The sequence below is a fragment of the Poecile atricapillus genome, chromosome 1 (genome assembly GCF_030490865.1).
Source record: "Poecile atricapillus isolate bPoeAtr1 chromosome 1, bPoeAtr1.hap1, whole genome shotgun sequence".
Lineage (NCBI taxonomy): Eukaryota > Metazoa > Chordata > Aves > Passeriformes > Paridae > Poecile > Poecile atricapillus.
In genome coordinates, this window is record NC_081249.1 from 129,661,041 (window position 1) to 129,681,293 (window position 20,253).

The window sequence follows — 20,253 nt, forward strand, 5'->3', positions numbered from 1 at the left end:
TTTGTTTTTTTGTTGTTGTTTTTTTTCTTTCTTCTTTTCCCCTCCAGCTTTGGATCATGAATAGGATGTATAGGAATCTATAGTGTTGGGGATTTTTTTGTTTGAAATTTTGGAAATTTTCTTTAGGTTCTGCTCCTATAAAACACCAAGGTTGCCTGTGTAAAGCCAAGGCTCTTCAGCAAGGCTGTGCTGAAGTTTTGGTATAGGAAACTATGTTTTAGAAGCGACCAAACCACCGATCTGTGTTAAAGGAGAATCTGAACACTTTTTTGCGCTTAATATTGATGAACCATCTCGTTTGTGGTAGAGGGCAGTTAATTGTCTCTTTTGAAACAGCACTTACGTGTTAATTACTTAGATTTAAGTGCAGATGCAACTAGCCTGTAGATGTCTTTACTCTCAATGTAGTTGCTGTAGGAATTTCCAAAATAGGATTTGCATAGCAGTGCTGCTTATGTAAAAAAATTATGATTTTTTATGCACTGCCTTCAGTGCTCTTGTCCTTCCCAATAGGAAAGGGCAAACTGGTTTTTGGAGAGTGTGTGCGCTATCCGGGCAATCCTCTTACTCAGCTGACATGCTTTGGACAGGCTGGATCCAAATGCAAAATGTGAAGCTTTTATTTCAGTTTTCCACTTGTACTGAGAAAGAGAGGCAATTATTTTGAGCCTTGATGGTGGTATGAGAAAGTTCCAATTATGCAGTGTACCGAGTAACTTGCTTTCTCTGATGTTAATTATATTTTTGCTTGCTAGTACCTTATGAGGGGAAGCACATAACAGTGTTTATACTGCAAAGACTCTGTGCTTTCATAAAGTGTTGCTGGCATAATCCCTCATTGCAAATTCCTTTTCTGTTACAGCAGTCCACTGACTGTTTTGTTGCAGTTGTTTCCTGTTGTCCAGGCAAAATGCTTGCAGCAGGAAAGGAAATTAACTTGGTAGACGAATGCAAGTTAGAACTGGGGGGGTCTGGAGGGAAGCATTAAGGTTTGTATCTGCATTTCAAGTCCTAACCACAATAGCCACAAGTTACTAATGTAGATGCAAGTATATTTTGTGGGGATGATGCATGTCAAGGTTTTGAAGGGCTGTGCAGCTGCCCGCAGAGATCCTGTTTGGCCTGGCAGGTTATCAGAGAATGGTTTACTAATGTACAGGAGCAAGCATCCCTAGCTCCTGATCCTGCACCAAGAGATGCAGAGTGTGAACAAGATGTTTTGAAAAAGTGGTTTGGTTTCTTTTGTTGCTTTTCGGCTCCACTATATCCAAGATTTCAGCTTCTCTCTCAATATGTTTGCTTACAGCTGTATCACAGCATTTAATAGGTGAGCAAGGGTTGTTTGCAATGAATGTGTATGTGCAGTTTATATAAAGTTATGGACACTCAGAGTGGGGCTTGCCTAGGAAGGAAACATCCAGCTACTGGTTTCAGGCTCCAATAATTTTAGTAGCTGTGGAAGTTATGCAGAATGAAAGCAGAAGGAGGTTCCCTCCCTTTCTGTACCTCTCCTGAGTCTGGTGGGCTCAGAGTGGGACACAGGGCCTATGTGGTTCAGCAGAGCATTTGCTATGGCAGATTGCAAAGCAAATGCAATATGGCAGAGTGCTATGAAAGGAGCATTTGATAATGACTTGTAACAAGCTAGTCACCCTTAAGTCCTCTTCCTACCTTTTAAAGACTAATAAGTGCTTTTAAAAGCTTTTAAAGCTTTTTTTTTTGCCCTAATTTGAATTATTTCTGAATCTTTCCAGTAGATATGTTCAGTTGATTTAATCTTGTGTCCTTAAATAGAGACATACTGTATGTCAGGGTGTTAGAATCTGGCTAAAATATTAATTTGCTGCAGGAGAAAAGGATTGTGTTAATTGCAGCATTCCACACTACTGGGCTAGAATACTGTTAGTTCCTCTTTAAATGTAATGGCTAAAATAATTAATCTAGCCGTAACAATCTACTGAAACCAGTCTGGGCATCTCCTGTGCTTCTTTGAGTGGAATAGAACTTCTTTTGGTAAATTATGAGCCTCCACTGCAGTGTGCTTTGTAATCAGATGTGTTTGTTACATGGAGACTTCCAGCACAGAGATTTCTACTGAGTCTTCCCTTGCTGGAAGTCAAGAAGGTTCAAGCTTGACTTCGATTAAAATCAAGAAAAATCAAGCACTTGAGTTCATTGATGGATGAGGCAATCTGGTTTATTTATATCATGGGTTTATACAGCCAGGAATACTTTTATGAATCACAAAATTTTCCATGTAAATTTTGATGGTTTTGGTGGTTTTTTTTTTTGCTTTTTGTTTTTAAGTCTTGTATTTATTTTGCCAGAAGAAAAATGTTTTTAAACAGAGGCCTGTCATCCTTCAGTTATTTTTATGGGCAGGGAAGGAATGCACATACTTACTGCTAAACATTAAGCTTTCATATGCATTAAGTATATTTCAATATATTAAGTATTTTTATTGCAACAGCAAGGAGTGTTCAGAGCTAGCCACAAGCCCAGGGCTTACTCCAGCAGCATGGTTTCTCCACTGATCATAGTGTGGGATGACCATGTACTAACTCCAGCAAAATCTGAGGAATAGGGTTAGTTTATACCTGCTGATTTCCTAGTTCGGTGTTTCGAAGGTTGTAGTCAAGGCTGGTTTGGCTAAAAATAAGTATACTGGTTTTTGCTTTTTTAAATAATGTGTTTGAATTGCAGAAATTTCATCAAGTTACTTTCATTTATAGTTAAATTATGCAGAAACAAGACTGAGTCAATTGGAAGACTGTCATTGTGAGAAGACTTGTCAAGTAAATGGATTGATCTTCAGGGACAAAGACTCATGGGTTGAAGATGATCATTGCAGGAATTGCACATGCAAAGTAAGAATTTCTGAAGAGCTTCAAGGATAGGATTTAATGTGAAAATGGCCTTTGAATACATAATGTTCACTCTGAGAATTGCTATGCTTTTAGTATGCATCTAGTGGCAGCATGGACAACAGAGAGGGAAGTGGTAAAATAACATTTTGACATTGCTTATTTTTAAGCTTCATACATAAAATCTGCTTTCCCTTGACAATGCTTTCTTATTTGCTCTAATTACAGCTGTGAGGACTTCGTGGTTTTGGGGTGAAGGGGTGGCATAGTCTGTGTTTAGTTTGAAATTGTTTCAACAGCAGTAGCTTTTTCAGAAAGGAGGCATTATCTTAATAGTATTCATAGATGCTTAGTTGCATCTTGCATGGTAACAACTTGCAGATTCATTTTCAGCATTTATCAGACTGAAAAATAGAAGGGACAGAACAAGAATTAGTATGTAGAACTTGTATCCTTCAAATTATTTGATAAATATCTGAAGAGAGCCTTTGTTTGCTCAAGAAAATAGAAACTTGATTGTTAAAAAGCTCAAAGATTACTGGAACAGCCTACAGAAAATAGGGCTTATGTTCTTGACTTATGTTTTCCAGTTGATGTATTTTGCTCTGGGAACGGGGTGTAAATCCAGTAATACGTACCAAAATACTGGAGGCAATTCACCTTCAGTTGCACTTTGATTCATTTTGTAGTTGGGTGGGATTAAATCTGTTACTCTGTTACTGAAGGATAAATTTATAATCTAGAATGGTATTTTCATTTACTTAAATAGTTCTTAAGTTTTTTATAAAATACTCACTAATTGCAACAGCAGTAGTTGAATTTTGTCTTAAAACCCTGTGCTCAGAGTGGAGTTGTGGAATGCCGAAGGATGTCCTGTCCCCCTCTCGAATGTCCTCCCGATGCTCTCCCTGTGCACGTAGAAAGCCAGTGCTGCAAAGTGTGCAAGGGTGAGTACATCACACAGACTTTGCTGTTTTTCCTTCTATTCTACTAGATTTAAACTTGTCTGCCAGCAGGCACATTTTGTAATGATTTCAGAGGTCCTGGTAATTCAGGTAACATGAGTCACAGTGGCAAACATGATTTAAGAGGAAAATAAATAATTCCTGAGAAATGAACAAGCAATGCAAATTTCTGAGGTACTATTTTAACCTATTGTTAGTGTAACATTCTTCATCCTTTTGGGGTCTGGGAAGATTGACTTGGCTCCAGTTTGTATCTCCTCTTGGTGTTGAGGAGCATCAAGCCTATGGTCTGATTTTTCTTTTGTGATGACTAACCAAGCTGTTATCTTTTCTCCTATCTTTTCTTTCAAGTTAAACAGCTGTTCTTTAAAATAAACGTGACAGAACTTCAGACCCTGGCTAATATCACTCTGTGGAGCTGTAGTTTGCTGTAATTAACCTCAAAATAAATTAATGAGAAGAAGGAAAAGCTAAGTAAATATTGTGATTTGTGTTATTGTCAGCTTTCAGTCCCTTTTTCTGGGAATGAAAGCTGTTAAGTAACGATTATGGAAGGAATATTCAATATTTTTTACTTTAATAGTAGTACAAGGAACAAAGACAATTTATGCAAGAAAACTTTATATTTTATATGTCTGAAAATTTTATATTTATTGGCTGTACACTAATGTCAGTTGTATCTTAAGCACAAATTCTCTTTCCTCAGATCTGTTCTGGAAGATGAGTAAATTTCATGCGAGAGCTTTTCAATAATTTATTAGTACAGGGATGTTGAATTATTTTAGGATTTATTAGGAAAATAATAACACTTTTTTAGAATTCTGTCACCTTTCTTCAGTCACTGAATTCATTAGTTCTGTGCACAAATATCCTTACACAAATATGCAGCTGTGATTGTGCACTTGCTCTTGTTTCTCATGTAATCTTATTTCTCTCAGCTGTATGTCAGCATGGATATTCTGCATACTAAAAGATGTTCATGAACAGAGTACTTGGGTGGTAAAGTGGCCATGCTGACCTGTATTTTTGTCTCAAAATATTTTTATTTGTAACATTGAAAGTCTAGGAAGTTCTTTCATAAAACTGGATGTATGCACAAAAGTCAAAATCTGACACAAAGAAATTGTAGGGCACAAAATTGTAGATTCAGTGTATGCCCTCATGAGTAAACTGTTCCTGTTATTTGTAATAGAAAGATGAACAGTCAGACATACCTTTTGTCACTGACTGGCACAAACTTGACTCATTATTCTGACAAGAACTCAGCATGTCAGTCAATGGGAAGAGACGTATGGAAGTTGATTGAAATTGATTGTAAATGCCAGCTCTTTGACAAAATGATGTGCTAGGACCACAGTTAGTCACCTCTAGGTAGATAATAGTAATCACAGAGGTTTTCCAAAGAGCTGCACTGCAGGTGTTATTTTCTCTGTGCTTTTTCTATTTAGCTCTGATAGAACCATCAGTTTTAATTTGCTGTCTCTAGGGAATGTTGAATGGCTGGGTTATTGAACACTTTCCCATCTTAATTAAGGGTCAATGAACAAAGCTCTAATGTCTGATATGTTAAGGGGTTTAGGCAGTTAGTTTTGATCCCTGACACCTTGTGTTAGTATTTCAAATAATATTTGGCAAAATACTAAAATTTTGTTTTAAATATAGTTTTTCTGAATTGTACATTAACTTGCTTTCCAGTGTGTCCATTCTTTTGTTTAAAGCAGTCATGGCAGGAGAACAGACGGAAAGAAAAAGGAAATATCTCTAGTTCAAATTCTCCTAAAAATAGTTACTGGGATTCCTAATTCAAACAAAGCTTCTTCATCTGACATTTTCTTCAGAAGTGAGGCATAAAAACGAGGGCTGCTTTTGAAAAACAAAGAAAACCAGGATACCAGAAGGAAAAGGCCTATTTTTAAATGTCTTAGTGATATGAAAACTGAGTTATCCGGAAAATCATAAATAATTCTCTTTTTTTTGAAGGAATGAGCATTTTCACAAGGAGTCATTAGAAGCAAATTTATGTCTGAAGGTTCATGAAGATTGATCTAGCAGTCTCTTCTGTTTAAAATTTGGGAATCAATCTGTCTATAACAGTTGCTGCTGTGGAATTATTCGAATCACTTGTAAGGGGGACACACCTGCACGTGTGAGTGCTTCCCTTACCTGGACACTCAGGAGGGAAATTTAGGTAAAACAGTCCTAGATAGAGAGTGTGTCTTTTGAGAACAGACTACTCTGAACACTTCCACTGTGCATGTGGCTTGACTCTGCAAAACTTTAAAGCATGGTTCAGTTGCAACATAGGATTCACACCTTTTAGCTTTCCTTTCAGAGTCACAGGTCAGACTTTTACCGGCCAAGTACAAAGAGAAAGAGGTGCAATGCCACAGCAGAAAGTTATTTTATCAGTGTTTAGCATTGATCTGGTTTGTAATGTAGGCCGCTTTTTTATAGTGGATACTTGATTTGTGTGAGATTGTAACAGTATAGCTGTTCTCTCTAATTGATGGATTTACTGTCCTCTGGAATTGGAATTTAGACATGTAGATGCATGGGGACTGTGATTGACCAAGCTCTTTGTTGCTGTGGCCCTGATGCAGGTTGCCTTCTTCATGGTGGCAGTAGTCCCAAACTAGGTGACTTTGCCGTAAAGTGAATGAAGAATGATCGTGTTCCAGTCTGTTGGTTCATTTGTGGAGCCACTTATCTTTGGTACAAGGGTCAAAACTTCAGACAAGAATTTTGTAGTAGGAGTTCTCAGTTTCCTGGGAAAATCTGCCTATTTCATATGTGCTTGAAGAATATTTTCCTGAAATAGATTTTTGCAGTTTGTTGATTCAGTACAGTCATTCACTGCATCTAATCTGTTTGTGGAGTCCTCCTGCAAGTTGAAGAGTCCACCTTTGTGCCCATAAAAAAAGTGAAGGCTTAATTGAAATCTGTGTTACATTATTCTTGTGATGAACTGCACACTAATAAATGTCTCCAGTTCTTGAAGTGAGTCATGAGGACCTCTAGTAACAAATACTGTAGCTACTATACATCATATCAATAGTGAATATTTTCTATTGAATGATAGGTTAGTCCAGGATATGTTTTATGCTCCCATTCCCTCTCTTTAGTTTGGATCAAGAGGCTACTTTCTCTTAAAATTAATTTATTGTTTGTTACTTTGTTTGTAATTTTATGTGATACTAACTTCTGATGAAAGCAAAATGCATTGTGTTTTTAATGTATTGATATCTTTTCAGTGTATGTGAATACTGGTTTTACTTCTGTGTTGTACCTTGCATTTATTTCCTGCTTAAATACTGATTTAATTAAGTCTTAATCTCCCTCCTTCTTCTCTCGAATTACAGCCAAGTGTATCTATGGAGGCAAAGTGCTAGCGGAAGGTCAACGAGTGTTAACCAAGACCTGCAGGGAATGTCGAGTAAGTTTCAGTTGTATAAACCTTTCCTGATTTTAAATATATCTGTGGTGTTCAGAAGTGACAGTGAAAAGTTAGTGCATTTCTTTAGGCTTCCTTCATGCAAATGTGACCTCTGTTGTCTTGAAAAAGGTGACCTTGAAGTCACTGAAAGCCACAAATACAAAAACAAGGCGGGAATGTGACCCTTGCAGGATAAGAAAAATATGGGCAAAATTATTTGGAAGAATGTTTTTTCTTATCTCTGCTTTTATGAGCTTTAGAAAAAAGTAACAGCCTCTTGAGCAAATTACTTATTTCAACCAAATTGCTAAAATTTGAAGCAACTTTCTTGTTATATTGTGTGAGTTACTCTATATTTCCCCTAGTATTGTTCATACTATATATAGCTCTTCTAATAATTGAGGTGAATTGCTGAGTATTGGAGTAGACTGAGTTCTTTCTTGGCAAATTCATGACATTTGGACTATGACAGTATTTAAGAACACAGGTGAACAGAGGCTGTGTTAGATCTGTTCAGGGAGTGTTGGTGAATGTGAACATTGGAAAAGATTACAGTGATCTGGTTATTGCTGTGCTTGGAGCTGAGTGTGCAGAGTAGCAATTTTATGTTCACTAATAGAAATGGACAATAACTGGTTGCAGATGTTGTGAAAACAGCTTGTTATGCAGAATTTCTTTGCTGTTGTTACTGTTGAGCCTTAATGGGGTGCTCAGCACTGCGTATGCAAATACATGGGCAAGGCTGTTCCCTTGGAAGGCAAAGATGCCTGTTACATATAATACGACATAGAAAGTTTTTTTGAGAGTAGAAGTACGTGTATAAAACAGGAGTAGAGGAGTATTTTCACGTTAAAGTGAAACCAGAGAGGCTGATCTGAATTATGTTTGTGGAACTTCTCTGTGCTGGAAATAAGAGTGCTATATTCATCATTAGGACTATGATAATACATTCATGAAGATTAAAAGCAAAAACCAACCATCAGATATCTGCCATTAGGAATGAGTAAAATAATGAAAACAGCTTTTGTATTTTGCTTATTGTTGAAAAGCAAATGATATGGCAATGTTAATTACAGTAACATTGCAGTTGGTATTTGCATCTTAATTGACAGTATTGATAAATATTCAAAATGGCGTCTGTGAATGTGACACCATAAAAAAAATGTTTGATGCATGCCTGTCACTAGAGAGCACGGAATGACTCACACGTACACTTGTGTGATAGGATAGAAAAATCCTCCTTTTATTTTTCTGACTCCAGTATTTATAGATTCTCGGCAATGACCAGGGATTGGATAATTAAGTTACCACCTTCCCAATCACACTGATCATGTGAAATGTCCATCAAGGGACATTATCAGAAGGAATGTGGTGAACACGTTATGTTTATAAAACCCCTATGGGAAAGCAACAGAAAGTATGAAAAACATTCTCAGAAGGCTTGCTTTTCAGGGTGACACATGCCTTCAGAAAAACCCCAACAAACTGAAGTTCTTTCCACAACTGTGCTTCAACAAGATATTAAACCTCACTGGCTGCTAATTATTATATATATGTTCACCAGCCTCTCTGTGGCTAAGGTCCACCCTGCCACAGCTCAGAAAGAGGGGAAGATATTATTAGCAAAAACTATAGGGGTGAAAATAAGGTTCTCTCCTTGCTGAGATGGTATTCCAGCTTTATTCTGGGGATCGTGTGGGGAAAGAGGAAGAAAATTGGTAACGCGCTCCTTTTTGAAGTCAGGGAAAGGTGGGAGGGTTACAGTCTCACAGCCAATAAGGGAAGGGAGGAAGAGATAAGGGGGAAGCTAAGATTCTATATTTCAGGGGTACATTCTTGGGTTATACCATTTTACTAAATGCATTACAACAACTGGCCTGGGGAGAGTTTTTAAGAGAGTGTTTGTATCTGTTTCTGTGGTGTGTCTCTGTACAGGAGGTTCATTCAGTATGTCTTCAGCATGACCTCCTAAATCTGACCTACTTGTCTGCTGCCTCAGTTAGGAATGCTCACTAGATGAAGGATGAATCAGTCAAACTGTGGCTGTGTCATTGTGTTCTGTCCTGTGTGGACAAGGCATTGTATGAATAAAGAAGGGATTTTGTCATAGGAGAGGACCACACAAAATTTAATATGGTTTAATTTTCCAGACATGAAAAACTGACATCAAGTTTCAAAAGCTGCTGATCCATGAAGGAATACAGTGGAGGGTACACATGTACTGTCAGTGTAATAGCGTTGATAAAGAAGACTTAAAAGTCTTTGTGTCTGTAAAAGTGGATATATTTGTGAGGTAATGTCAAAAAGATGATACTGAAATTTCACATTTAAATTTTTATTTGAAGATAGATTCCTTGTTCTTTGCATGGATACTGATCCAAACTTAAGAGGCTTTTAACTTTTATTGATTTTCCATCTATAAAAAATAATATTACTACTGATGGATCCAGCTAGATCAAAGATTTTCTTTATCAGGCTGAGAGACTTTTTTTTAATTTTTCAAAACTAAGTCAGACTAAAAATATTTTTGATGCATATCCTCTTAACCATAAGCACAGATGTTATTCATGAAGAACCATTCCCAGCTGGAATCCTGCTCACAAACACTCTTTAGATGAATCTACAATGACAAAATGAGCACACAGGTATTTCTAAGAATCACAGAACAGTTCAGATTGGAAGGGACCTCTGGAGATCATCTTGTCCAGCTGTCCTGCTTGAGCTGGGTTACCTGGGCCCAGTTGCACAGGATGACATCCAGATGGCTTTTGAATATCTCAAAGGATGGAGACTCTACATCTTCCCTGGGCATTCTGTGCTGGTGCTTGGGTAGCCTGATGCTGCAAGAGTGTTTCCTGTTGTTCAGATAGACCCTGCTGTGTTTCAGTTTGTGCCCATAGGCCCCTGTCCTGTCACTGGGCACTGCTGAGAAGGGCCTGGCTCCATTCCTTCCCTTTGGGAAACGTGTCTGTAGGTTCCCCTCTGAGCCTTCTCCTCTCCAGGCTAAACAGGCCCAGCTCTCTCAGCCTTTCATCCTGTGAGATGCTCTAGCGTATTATTTATCCTTGTGCTCCATGTCTCTCCCCAGGTCATCTCTCACTCGTGGGGGGAATGCCAGAAAATGCAAGTGTGTATGAGCTTTTGATAACTGCACCCTTCTGCATTCAACAAGTGTTTGATTTTTTTGTTTGTTGGTTTGTTTAGGGCTTTTTTTTTTTTGGGTTTCACCCATGGTGATGTGGGCCATTGAATGTCAATGGAAAGATTTTTGTAACTTTTGTTGGAGTGGGAATTTGCAGTTGATCAGCTGCCTCTGAATGACATGATGCCCATTCATAAACAGATGACATGCTTGCCAGGAAAGGGTACAAAAATCAATGCCTCTTCATTAATGCTGGGAGCAGGCAGTCACAGTGTGCCATGCAAGATGGACAGGGCCCATAGCTTTCAGGAAGGTTGACTAAAAAGTTTTTGTAGCGATAAGGAATGATGTGCTTCTTAAGAGTGACAACTAAGGCTGCTGTTTGAAACTGTATTCTAAGTGACTGATCAATAACAGCTTGTTGTGTCTTAGTAATGATATTCCCAGATGTGGTGCTCTCATTGAAACCACATCTCTCACTTCCCTGGGTGGGATGAAGACGAGAGTTGAAGGCACCAAGGGTAAAGATCACAGGTTGAGATAAGAACAATTTACTGGAATCAGCAAGGACATAAAAAAATAAACAGTAACGGCAGCAATACTAATGGCAAAGGGTACAGGTGATTGATTCATGGGGAACAATACCCAACTGCTCCCTATCGACCCCACCAGCCCCACCTCAGAGTGAGGTGATGTAGAGTAACCACCTGTGCTGTCCATGCCCCTCCTGGTTACTACAGAGATCAAGCTAGCCTTGTCTGGAACCAGGGCACAGATAAATTCAGACAAGAAAAAAGCCACACCAAAACAGCCTTATATGAAATCTTGCTATTGATTTTTAAAGCAAATCACGTGAGATGAGTTATTTGTTCAGATTTTCACTGCATGTCACTGATTAGGCTTACATATGATCCTTTATTTTATGTACTTACCTTGGTAATTGCAAGAAATTTAACTATCTTGTTGTAAATTTTTGTCTCCAAATCTCATTCTTTGTGGATTGTATGTCACAACTGAAGCTTGATATATTTATTCCAGAAAAAATTATTTTTGACATCTATTTCTGTGACTGCTACATATGTGAATTGAATATAAAAAGAAGTAATTTTTCTAGGGCTGCCTGAAGCAATAATTCTGAAGTGTGAACTCTTCTTACTTATCTCAGTGGATAAAATCTGAAATCTGATGATGATAATTCTTATAATTGGATCTGTACTAGTTTATAACAAATTGATTTTAACCCAAAGAATACTCAGAAATGTTTTAATTGTTTTAAGACTTAATTACAAATAAGTTTAATTTGTTTTGCCAAGATGAAAAGTCTACAGAAAACTTAAGGAAATAAAATCTTCTTAAATTAATGGAATTCTCAGTTTGTGTTCTTTAATCTCCTTGTGAGTCACTAAAGAAGCAGTGAGCTTGGAATAAATTTGTCTTCAGCTTTTAGGCTCATCCTGACACTCATTTGACTTTCATACCGTTTCTTGCCATATTTTTCTGGCCAGATTTATTGTCAACACTTTTTGTCTGTATGCTGACATACTTTACTCTTTCTGCTATAATTGTCCTGTCTGAGCTTAAATAGGCAATTATTTACAGTTACAGCCAGAGCTTGTCTAGCTGGTTGTTTGATAACGTGATAGTAAGTGATGGCCCAGTGTCTGGTTCTTTTATCACCCTTGATCCTCCAGTTGCACAGACAACTGTGGAGGATTCTTCCCTTTCCTTTGTGGAAGTGAGATCAGGAGGAGACCTAACGCCTTCATTAACTTCACCATTCTTGTGGGCACTTGCTCTGGTGATGTGTGCCCTCCGTGCTGCTGTTTGGAGCTGCTTTTTCTTACAAAAAATAAGAAGATGCGTGTGGGGTCTTTTAAGCATTATTTTTCAAGACAGCAACTGATGCAACTTGCCAGTGAAGGCACTTGGCCCTGCTTAGCCTTAAGATTGTAGTGTCAAGGGCAGTGACAGGCAGTGATTACGGAATGGTCAGATTTGCTTTCCCTGGGTTGGCTGCACTTCGCAGCTGTAAGTCCGACAAGCTGCTGTGCACCTCGGGCACAACATTTGTGCCTTGTAGGCTCAGCAGGCGTTCCCTAAGTCTGTAGGGCAGCTAAATTCTGTGAGAGCTCTGTCTGGAGCCTGGTGGGACAGAGCTGAATTAGTGTGGTGTGGTGAAGTGGCAAGACTAATGACCAGCAAATGTTTTACCTGTGCACCCAAGCCAGTGCTTTGGTGTGGTGTGGCATAGCATTGTGCAGATATGAAAGCAAGCTTCTGCACTGAGGTGTTTCTCTTCATACAGGGTGGACTCGGTTAATTTCAGTATCATCTGTTCAAAGTCACGTATCTGGTCCCTCAGATGATGAGTATGATGGCTTTAATGAGGTTTTGTCTGTTTTTTGGTATTGGTTTTCCTTTGCTTTCCTAGCCCTAGATACATTTGGATCATATATTTAAACTTGTCTCTGCAATCATGATAGCTGGAAAATGAAATTTCTTTGTTTGAAGAAAGCAGAAATTCTTCTTCCACTCTTTTGTTCTGCCATCTGAGATGTCATGAAAAAATATTCTGGGAGGAGTGGGGACTAGACTGATGTTAAAAAGGTGTTTTGGCAATGTAGCAGGCTGCCTGCTTTCTTAGTAGAGTTTCATGAGAGAAAATGAGATTACTCAGGTATGGACAGTCCTGTGGGGTAGCTACTGTAGCTCCTACTGAGCAAAAATCCTGGTTCTTAATTTCTGCTCCACTTGTCAGTTCTCAGTGATGGCATAGCTTAACAAGGGATGCTGAACAAGCAAATTATGGTATGAGGGAGGCTGGAGTGGGGGGATAAGCTAAAAGGGGAGACTATTTTGGGACAAGATTTTAAGAAACAACAAACTAAGGTGCTGGAAAGCTGTTTGGTCTGGAGACATAGTGAGGCTCATTTGCTGGATGGGAAGAAGATGGAGTAAAATTCGGTGCAAAAATCTCCTCATGAAGGCTCTATGTCTATGATTATAGAAGGTTTCTACCAACATCTAGACCTTCTATCACGGTTTTATTCTAAATCTAGAAACCAAAATCATAGAAACATCTTTAGCTTGATTTTGCACAGAAGTTTCTATAAGGGTATCTCAAGATGAGCTTTCTTCTCTGAAGGACCTAACTTTGGAAATAAGGTGATCAGTAATTCTAAAGAATAGACTCTTGTAATTGGACATGACAGAACAACACAACAACACTTGAAAATACTGGTCTTGCTGTGTATATTGGAGTTGAATAACTTATCTGTGAAGTATATGGACGGTGAAGTAAGAGGAATAAAGCTCAGATTTGCAGAAAGCAGGAAGATTGTCTTTGACCTGGAATTAAATTCTTTCATTTCTTCAAATACCTGAAAAGAAGACAACTGTGAGACCACATATTTGGTAAAACTAGAATAGAATTTTAAGCTGAAGTGCCTTGTCTTTTAATCATTTTTTTTTTATTCTGGGCAGAGAAATGCACAGTAGATTGCTCAAGATTTGATGTTATGATGGAACAAATGAATTTTACTTGCTTCTTGCTAGTTTACCAGTGTTTTTACTGGAGATTACTAGTGCTGTGGATGGAGAAGTATGTGATCCTTGCCACTGCATGTGTTTGTGTGTTTTCACCAATGTAATTTTTTTAAAATGTTGTTTATTTTCAGAATGGAGTTTTAATAAAAGTAACAGAGACTTGTCCGCCACTGAACTGCTCAGAAAAAGATCATGTTCTTCCAGAGAACCAGTGTTGCAGTGTTTGTAGAGGTAAGCCAGCTTGGATGCAAGTTGTTGTTTCAAAAGGGAGATACATTGAAAGGAACAATTCCCTTTTAATGAGATATTAAGTACCTCTGTAAGCATGATTCTTAACCCAGTCTATGGTACTCCTTTGGTTAGAAGACTTCCCAGATATAAAGTTGTAATTGTTCTGAATTAGGCAGGCAGAGGGAGAAAAGGAAGAGCTGAGAGAGGAAGGAACCAATATCTCCTAAAAATCCCTATTAAAAGGATGTTGTATTTGAAAAAGAAATATATTTTGTTGCTTAAACTTGCAACTGCAGTGTTTTGAAAGTTTTTTTTAAGGTCTCTATTTTAAAATTGCAAAAACAGCATTAAGATTCTAGTTTGATGGATATTAGGAGGTTGATTTAGATCTGAGCACTTTCAGGACTAATTTGTGAATTAAGCTGGACAATAAAATAATACCAATGCAAAACAATAGTAAACACTAGAGCCCAGAACCTCATTTTTCCTCCTTCGAGTGCATGTTGAGATCCAGGTTCCTCTTCTTTTCAGCCCTCTGAGTCCTGGTTGTAGGCTGGACCAGACTGAACATGCAATAACTAAAATCTTAATTGAGTAAATCCTCTTAAATGAGGAATGTGCAGGTATCACTAGATTAAGAAACTCGAACAAGCTTTCTTCTTAAGACATGTTCTAATCAGTGAATTGATCAGAGACTAATCATTCCCTATGTTTTGTACCTCTGTTCCTCATCTCTCTCTTGGTGCTGAGTCTCAGCTGGGCTTAAGGGAAGCCTGGTCTCTCAGGACTCACGTCAACCTGTAGTGATGTACCTCAGAAATTCAAGCAAGAGATGTGCCAAATGAGCATTAGACATTTGCAGTCTTAGATGGTTACTGAGGTCTGCTGGAATATTTGTCTTGCCTGGATATGAATTCCTCCAGCGCCGTTGCAGATGCTGATTAAGGGGCTCTGAATCTCTCCCTCTGTCAGGAAGTATTAATTAGTAAATACGCATGGTTAAACATTTACTTAGGCCTTGAACTTTAAAATGCATGTGGTTGCAGGGACCAGCATATTTTGAGACTCCCTGTTGGATGATGGTCTAAGAATATATACTTTTTTTTTTTAGTGGTTTCTAGAAACATCTGCAACTATTTAAGCCACCAGTAAATGTTGCTTCTCTGCACTTCAGAGGGCTCAGTGTATTGGTGATACTTCTTTACAGATGACCCAGTTTGATGTAGTGCAGTACTGAAAAAAATATATTCATTACTTAAAAGGATTAAAAATATGAAAGCTTCAAAGTTGTTAGAAGATAAGTTCCATAATTATTCACCTCCATATTATTGTTAGTAATAAGTACTCTTTTTAGATATTCGTCCCCAAACTGGCTTCATAATTTATGATGTAAGATGAATATCTATATTCATGTGATGATCTCTAGAAGCAAGGGAAGGAATTGTGTTTTCTCTTTCTAAGAATTCTGGTACATGATGCTTTCAATTTGATGCATGAAACTTTCACTTCAGTTCTGCTTTAGCTGACTGCTAAACAGTACCTCCTCTTTTGTATTTCATCATGGCTTTTTAAAATTCTTTCGAAAGTGAGACCTAAAGATATGATTAATTTTGTCAACTTTACAAAGGCATAAATTCAATTCAGCACTCCTAAGATGCTTTTTATATCTTCAAGTAGAATATATGCTGCTTGATACTTTTGCTTCAGTTGCATGCAACCCAAAGTGATAGTATATAATTTTATCATGTGCTGTTGTTAAAAATTGATATTTATTAAGAATTCCATATTTGATATGGATTTTATCAAGCAAACAGGTGCTCTCTGATATGGCAAGCAGGCCACAGATTCTGATCCTGTCCTGTGCCAAAATATCCTTTACTGGGAAATGGTAAATTTCTTCTCTTGTTTGCAAAACTGTTTTCCTTCAGAGACTATATTCAGCTTCTTTTTTGTCCAAGTCAAAGTAGTAAGGAAGACATACTGTATTAATTGCTGTCCTGAATAAGCAAAATTATTTGTTGGAAGGTCTCATGGATCATTTGCACATCATATACAAATTTCACATTATAGGTATGATGATGCAGGTAATTTGTTGCATTAGCCCTTAGTTATTAGTTATTAGTCCATTAGCCTTAAGTTATTCAACAGAATATTTAGCAAGCATTTACTAGCAATGTTAAATAAGAATATTACTTCTGTGTTAAGTTTTTCAGTGCATGTTAGTGACTGCTAGGTTGTGGGCTTTGTAGCAGTTTGTATTGTTTTTAGTATTTGTAGTTGTGGAATCGGAAGCCTTTTACTGAATTTCACTTTCTGTAGAGTCCTAGAATGTATTTGCTGAACTGGGGAAGGGTGACATGTTTGCATCTTGTGCTTTTCTAGCTGATCAATAGAAGGAAAGAAAACCGCAGAGAAATTAAAAATCTTCATGATGCTGTGGTATGAGACTGTACCCTCCTCAGTGATCTCTGTAGTACTTACCACAATAATATATGAGTGCTCTAGGTTATGCAGGGTAAAACATAAATCTGTGGTGTTTATGGAGATGGAATTTCTGAGTCAGCAAAGAATAGAGTTGAATACTGTTACATAGAGAGTTGGTGGGCTTCCTAGATAGTCATTATCTTTTGTAAATGGTAGGAATGATAAAGACAGCAAAGAATGCCTGCTCTTCTTCAGGTTTTCTACATGAGATTATAGTATAGTAGAAGGTAATAGTATATTGCTAAAGAGGCAATTACTAGATTTCAGGGAAGTGGTTGTGTGAGGTGTACAGCAAGGTGAGAGTAGTATGGAAGAGCTCAGATTTAAAATGACAATTTATTTTTTTGATTTCATGTACTGAATGCATAAATCAACCTCACCACATCTGTATATGAAATGTATCCTTGACTGTTATGTAGAATACCTCCAATTTTTCCTTACCATCTCTGTGCTTTAATATAGATGTCTGCTTAAACTATGTGGCTACTTTATACTTTCCAACTGGACAATGTGGTATTATTAAACTGTCTTTTAGGCTTACAGAAAATTTAATTAATTTTCAAGTTTCACAAAGAATTGTGTCACAAAATACATTTTTTACTACTTTTGAGAATCACTCATTTTTCTTACAGCATGCCTGCTGTAAATTTTTTATAGCTCAGGGACAAATCTAATACAAAAAATAGTGTCATTAAAGTGTTTTATTGTTCCCTTTAGCCGTTTTTCTCCTTGCCAAAGACAGTGTGTAATTTTGAAAGAGTGCATTTTTTTTCTCCTTTGCATGAGTGATTCAAATAAAATTCCATGAGAGAATCTTTAATGTTGTTATGCTCACAATTTTAAATATGTAAAAATAGCCTTAACAGCCTTAGCAACTTCAGATGTGCTCTTCTTATAAGAAAGAGTGTGATGAAGCAATGAAACAGTTGTGTTTCTAGAGAAAATCATTTGCTGTCCTGCAGTAGGGTGGGACTGATGGATTTAGATTGCCTGCTGACACTCATTAGGAGAAAAGGGAAAATTTTATTGATGAGGTGAAGCATACATTTTAGAGCAGGGAACAGGATTCAAATCTAAAATCAGTCTTCTGCCACCCTTTGTGCTGCTTTGTTTTATTCTGGGAAGGTTTTTAGTCTTTCAGTTAGAGGGTAAGAAGGCTTTTCAGTTTTGTATGTTTCTCATCTCATCCTTCCTGGCTGTGAAACTGAGATTTGACTCTTCAGAAATTGAATTTTTCCTATTTATTGCTGTGAGGTAGGAGTTATTTCAAGGTTTTAAATTTATTAAAATTTAATGGCAGCTGATAAATATGAATTAGTTTATTTCTAAACATAGTTGTAGCATTACTTAGGATTTAAAAGAGCTTTCTATCTGAAAAAAGAAGAAATCTTTTTATACTTGTTAGCCTGTGTAGCTACCATTATTCTATTGCACACAGATAAACACTGTATAATAAGCTCTGCATTCACAGAGTAGCTTGAAAGAATGTATGAAGTTGCTGTTTTATGTCAGACCACTGGGTTCTGGGACCACAGTCTCTGAAGGTTTAAAAGCTGCTGTTCAAAGTGCTGCTTTACACATGACTCATTAAAAACTGATTCAGATCATGGAAAGGCATAATTGGTAATTCAAATTTTAGCACTCTTCTATGACTTTTCCCTCAGATTTACCTTACATATTTATATAGTAACTGTGGGGTTAAATCCTAACAGTAGAAAAGATTTTGAGGTTGAAACTACCTTGGACTTTTAAACATTGCTGGTGCTTTTTAACAGGAGAATTATGACACGTTTTTTGGTTTTTTTTTTATATTAAGAAATCTCTAAATGTGAAGCAGTGAAATGAAGATTATCTTGAACAGCAAGAGAACAGAGGTTTTGCAGTTTTTTATGTGAACAGCTGAGGCTATTGCAAGGAGTATAGAAAATGGTACAGAAGTTATAAGGAAACCCTCAGAAACAAGGAGAGGTGCATTACTGTTGGCCATGAAAAAAGTAAAAAGATATATGGATCTAAAATGTATTGATTGCAGTTGTAGTCTTGAATGAGTTGTTGCATTTTACAATCAATAATTAAGCCAGATTACCAAATATGTTAGGTATGCAAAAAACTGGATGACAGCACAAAACACCTTAGAGTGCTGCTCTGCAAAAGCAGACTCTGGAGCCACAACTTGGAAGATGTTGCTTGGAACAATAAGAGCAATGTTCAGATGTCCCAAAATAGATTAAATTTATAATTTGAGATATCTGACTTGGGGCCACTAAGACTTAGCCTGTTGTGCAGTTCCTGATGCTGCAGAAGTGATAGTTTTATGGCTGCTAGCATGTGTCTGGTTCTTTTCCTAATTGTCTTAATACATTTATTAATGGTCATTCTATAGTCAGAATGAAGGAGTAGAAATTTCTTAAGAAAAAGATGGAGCAAACATTTCAGCAGCCTTGATAAAGGAAGAGAGTAACGTTACCAGAAATGTTTTGGGAACGAACAGAGGTCATCAGGCCCATCAAAAACCCAAACACCCTCTTCAATATTTAATTCCCCTGCTAGTATCTAAAAATGTTTTGAATGACTTTGAAGGGTTGTTGTGTACATTTATGATTGTGTGTGTATGCGCAGGGAAAATGGTTTCTGGCATCTGTTCTGAATGCATTCGTCGGTAATTTTAATTCATACTTGCCTTGTCATCTGTGCTGGCCTGAAATTAGTTAAGATTATCAGAACTATTTAAGATTTTCTGGGGTTTTGTTAAATCCTCTCCAATTGCCTGCTTGCTGAGATGTTATGATTCCATTTTAAGCCACTCTTATATTTAGAGAGGAGGTGACTGTCTCAGATAAGACTTTGCTGAATATTCTCAATGAATTGTTATTTTGGCTGGGAGATGGGGATGCATGCCCTCTGCTATCTCCCACCCATCTGAGATTTAGAGATCCCACTGCAGTATCAGCAGGTGGTTTGGGCATCTCTGTGGGCATCTTTAAGGAGTCCTGTGATCCATTTCACACCAAAGAATTAATCAAAATCAGATATTTGGCTCCAAAACTCCAGCTGGGGAGAATGGAAACCAATGTCTAAGAAATCCAAGAACCACACTTGATACGCATTTTTTAGGCTTTTTTGAAGTGCTAAGTTTACATTTTTGCTGAAAAAAAAATAAAAAAGACCTCTGTAAAAGCCTCTGATCCAAGCAATGATGTACTTTTTCTGACAGAGGCAGAGTGAACCCTTGCTCTTCTGTTCTATCAAGTATATTTTTTTCCTGCTGGTTAACCTTAAATTACAGTTGTTTTGTAAAAGCTTGGTAACATAAAATGTTGTAGCACCATGCATGCTCTTAACAGGAATGGTTTTCACTATTCACTTACAGAAGTATTGAACAAATTTGCTGAAATGCTATAGGAAAGTAGAGTCACTTCTAGACAGCAGTTTTAAGATAGGAAACAGTGTTTCACAGGTCTATTGTAATACTAAATGCCAAGACAATCTAGAGATGTAGTAGATGTTCTATGATTGTGTATTCCTACTGACAGGAGAAAAATGAGACGTCCTTGAGAGCCTTTATTTTCTCAAGTTACAGAACTGGAG

General features: G+C 37.4%; 1 protein-coding gene across 6 annotated transcripts in view; it reads left to right on the forward strand.

The window, feature by feature from the left end:
- The window catches only part of NELL1 (neural EGFL like 1), a 317,342-nt gene that overhangs the window by 67,920 nt on the left and 229,169 nt on the right, over positions 1-20,253 (forward strand). For all 6 annotated transcript variants that reach the window (XM_058828276.1, XM_058828293.1, XM_058828281.1 and 3 more), the window contains exons 8-11: positions 2,733-2,867; positions 3,709-3,811; positions 7,189-7,262; positions 14,082-14,181. In XM_058828276.1, the coding sequence (XP_058684259.1) occupies positions 2,733-2,867; positions 3,709-3,811; positions 7,189-7,262; positions 14,082-14,181 (412 nt within the window). The remainder of the gene's footprint in view (positions 1-2,732; positions 2,868-3,708; positions 3,812-7,188; positions 7,263-14,081; positions 14,182-20,253) is intronic.